Genomic DNA, 2,974 nt, shown 5'->3' with positions numbered 1-2,974 from the left:
CCGATCGGGCAGGTGGTACCTCATTGCGCTGCATCTTCTTCGTAGCTTTCTCCTCGTCGCCCGATCCAACCGGGAAAGGGCTGCCCGATTGGGCGCGAGGTACACTTGTTGGCTGCCTTGCTCTTGATCTTCGTAGCTTCGTAGAACCTTCAACCACCACGCACCCGGTCCAACCGGGCAATGGCTGCCCGATCGGGCGCGTGGAATAAATGCTCAGCTTTGTCTTAGTTCTTTGTAGGATGCAACTCATAGCAGTCCTTCTATGGTTTGAGGGTGGTAAAGGTAGCCCCTTGTTTCCTAAGGTGGAGGGAAAATAGATGAGCTATGTTCATTCTAAACCCCTCCTCATCATCTCCCAATCTAAGGTAGCTACCTAGAATGGCTATTTCGTCCGCCCTAACATTGTTTGGCTCAATCCTACCAAAAATTGTCCACCCCGAGGATCTAGTCCATAACCTAAGGGTCGGTTGGTGAATTTTGTGTGCACGGGCATGTTGCATTGAATCTATATTTTCACCCGTCATTGTTAACCAACACTCCCCCGAGGTAAAACTATCGGGTTGCACGGTCAATCCCGTGGAGGGGAGGCCAAACTTTCTACCAAAGCCTTATAAGGTGAGGCGGTGAGACTTGTTCATGAGTCTATATACAACATGGGTAACTAAACCATATCTACCTTTCACAACATCAAAAGAACTTAAAAATTCAAGAGTGATATCCTCAAACGTATAATGTATCATTTTAAACAATTGAGTCATACCAAGTCTAGAAAATAAGTTCCTACATTCAATATCAATGCCTAGCTTAGCAAGAAAGGATCGGTCTATGAACCGAGTAGGAATTACCTTCCTATGTTGGAGCTCTAGCAACCGTGCTTTTTGGTTTGGAAACTCGGGCATGAACCGGATGTTTGGATATGTGGGGATGCTTTCCAAGTCCAATTGTTGTTGTTGTTGTGCTCCCCTACTTCTCTTTCTTGTAGCCATTGATGTTGTTGGGGCTTTCTCTCTCTAACCTTGGAAATAGGGTTTTTGGTGAGAATGGAGTTGGGGGTAAGAAAGATGGTTGTGGATGTTAGAAATTAAATAAGGAGGATGGAGGGTGAAGAAATTTAAAGTTTTGATGGAGAATTTGTGGAGAATTGTAGAGATTGAAGGAGGTTAGGGTTTAAGGAATTGGGGATTTTAGAGAGAGAAAGTGTAGAAGATGAATAAAAGTATGAGGAAGAAGAAAGGGAATTTCGGGTTTTAGTGAGCTGAATTGCGCATTTTACCCTCGCGCCCAATCAGGCGGGGCTTGCCCGGTCTGATCGAGCGGAGGTAGGCTACTGTGTTTATTGCGTTGTTGTTTGCTGAAGTGTTGCTAGTTGTCGCGCCCGATCGGGTTGGACCTGCCCGGTCTTATCGGGCAACCTTATTCTCTCTTTCTTTTTTTTTATGAATAGTAGCTTGGATCAGTACCCCTCGCGCCCGATCGGGCTTGCACTGCCCGGTCGGATCGGGCGGAGAGGGGTTACCTTGCTTTGCCAAAGTACGCAGCTAACTCTTTCAGCAAGCTCTCGTGCCTGATCGGGCACCTGCTGCCCGGTCTGATCGGGCGAAGAGGGGCTACAATGTTTGCTTGATTCTTCCTCCTTGATCAGACTTCCTCTTCGAAATGTTACTCGCGCCCGATCGGGCATTCATTGCCCGGTCTGACCGGGCAGCGAGTAAATTGCCTCATTTTCTGCTCTTGGCAAATTCTCTCGGTATCTCGCTTCTCTCATGTATCAATGTTCTCTGGAAAACAACAAAACCAACACAAACACGTCGTAAAAAGACAAAAGGGAAATAAAGATAATAAGAAAAATTATACGAAAAGCGGGTTGCCTCTCGAAAGCGCTTGTTTATAAGGTCTTTAGCTTGACCGTAATGATACTCATTGGCTTGGTGATTGGGAAGAGAGTGTGATGTCCAACCCTTCATGGATAGGGTAACCAACTCGATAATGCTTCACTCTTTGCCCATTAACCTTAAAGGTTTCCCCTTTTGCGTTTTCTAGCTCAATAGTGCCGTAGGGAGACACCTTCTTGATCTTGAATGGACCTGACCATCTAGATCGAAGCTTACCTGGAAACAATCTCAATCTAGAATTGAATAGAAGGACTTGATCTCCTTCTTTAAACTCTCTCCTCACAAGGTTCTTGTCATTCCACCTCTTTGTTTTCTCCTTGTATTGTTTTGAACTTTCATAAGCTTCGAGACGGAGCTCATCAAGTTCATTCAGTTGTAACAACCTCTTTTCTCCCGCTACCTTAGCATCGAAATTCAAGCTTTTAATGGCCCAAAATGCTCGATGTTCTAGCTCAACGGGCAGGTGGCATGCTTTCCCGTAGACAAGTCTATATGGGGTTGTACCAATTGGCGTTTTGAAGGCCATTCGGTACGCTTATAGTGCATCATCTATCTTTGCGGACCAATTCTTCCTTGTCCTTGCAACTGTTTTCTCAATGATGGACTTGATCTCTCGATTGGATACCTCAACTTGGCCACTTGTTTGAGGGTGATAGCCAATTCCAAGTCAGTATTGTACTCCATACTTCTTTAGCATTGCCTCAAATCGATGCTCCAAGAAATGTGTGCCCCTGTCACTAATCAGCACACGTGGGATACCAAATCGTGGGAAAATAGTTTTCTTAACAAATTTACTTACCACACGAGCATCGTTGGTTGGAGTAGCTATAGCTTCCACCCACTTTGATACATAGTCAACGGCTAGCAAGATGTAACAGTTGCCATAGGAAGAAGGAAACGGACCCATGAAGTCTATCCCCCACACATCAAACAACTCGACCTCGAGTATGTTGTTGAGTGGCATCGCATTCTTCTTAGAAATAGTGCCCGTCCTTTGACATCGGTCACAAGCCTTGACATAGGAGTATGTATCCTTGAACATTGTTGGTCAATAAAATCCACATTGTAGGATCTTTGAAATT

The 2,974-nt window shown here is 45.1% G+C and overlaps 1 protein-coding gene across 1 annotated transcript; it reads right to left on the bottom strand.

The window, feature by feature from the left end:
• Positions 1–1,917: 1,917 nt before the first annotated feature.
• LOC110734783 lies at positions 1,918–2,418 on the bottom strand. Its single transcript, XM_021914931.1, has one exon. It carries the CDS (start codon positions 2,416–2,418, stop codon positions 1,918–1,920), a length of 501 nt encoding a protein of 166 aa, XP_021770623.1.
• Between the last annotated feature and the right edge of the window lie 556 nt (positions 2,419–2,974).

This window comes from Chenopodium quinoa, unplaced genomic scaffold (assembly GCF_001683475.1).
Source record: "Chenopodium quinoa cultivar QQ74 unplaced genomic scaffold, ASM168347v1, whole genome shotgun sequence".
Taxonomy (NCBI): domain Eukaryota; kingdom Viridiplantae; phylum Streptophyta; class Magnoliopsida; order Caryophyllales; family Amaranthaceae; genus Chenopodium; species Chenopodium quinoa.
Note: the sequence above shows the minus strand (reverse complement) of the source record. Positions and strands in the feature narration are given on the sequence as shown.

Excerpts from the sequence above, each read along its gene's own strand:
- LOC110734783 (XM_021914931.1), bottom strand. The coding sequence starts at position 2,418 with ATGGCCTTCAAAACGCCAATTGGTACAACCCCATATAGACTTGTCTAC.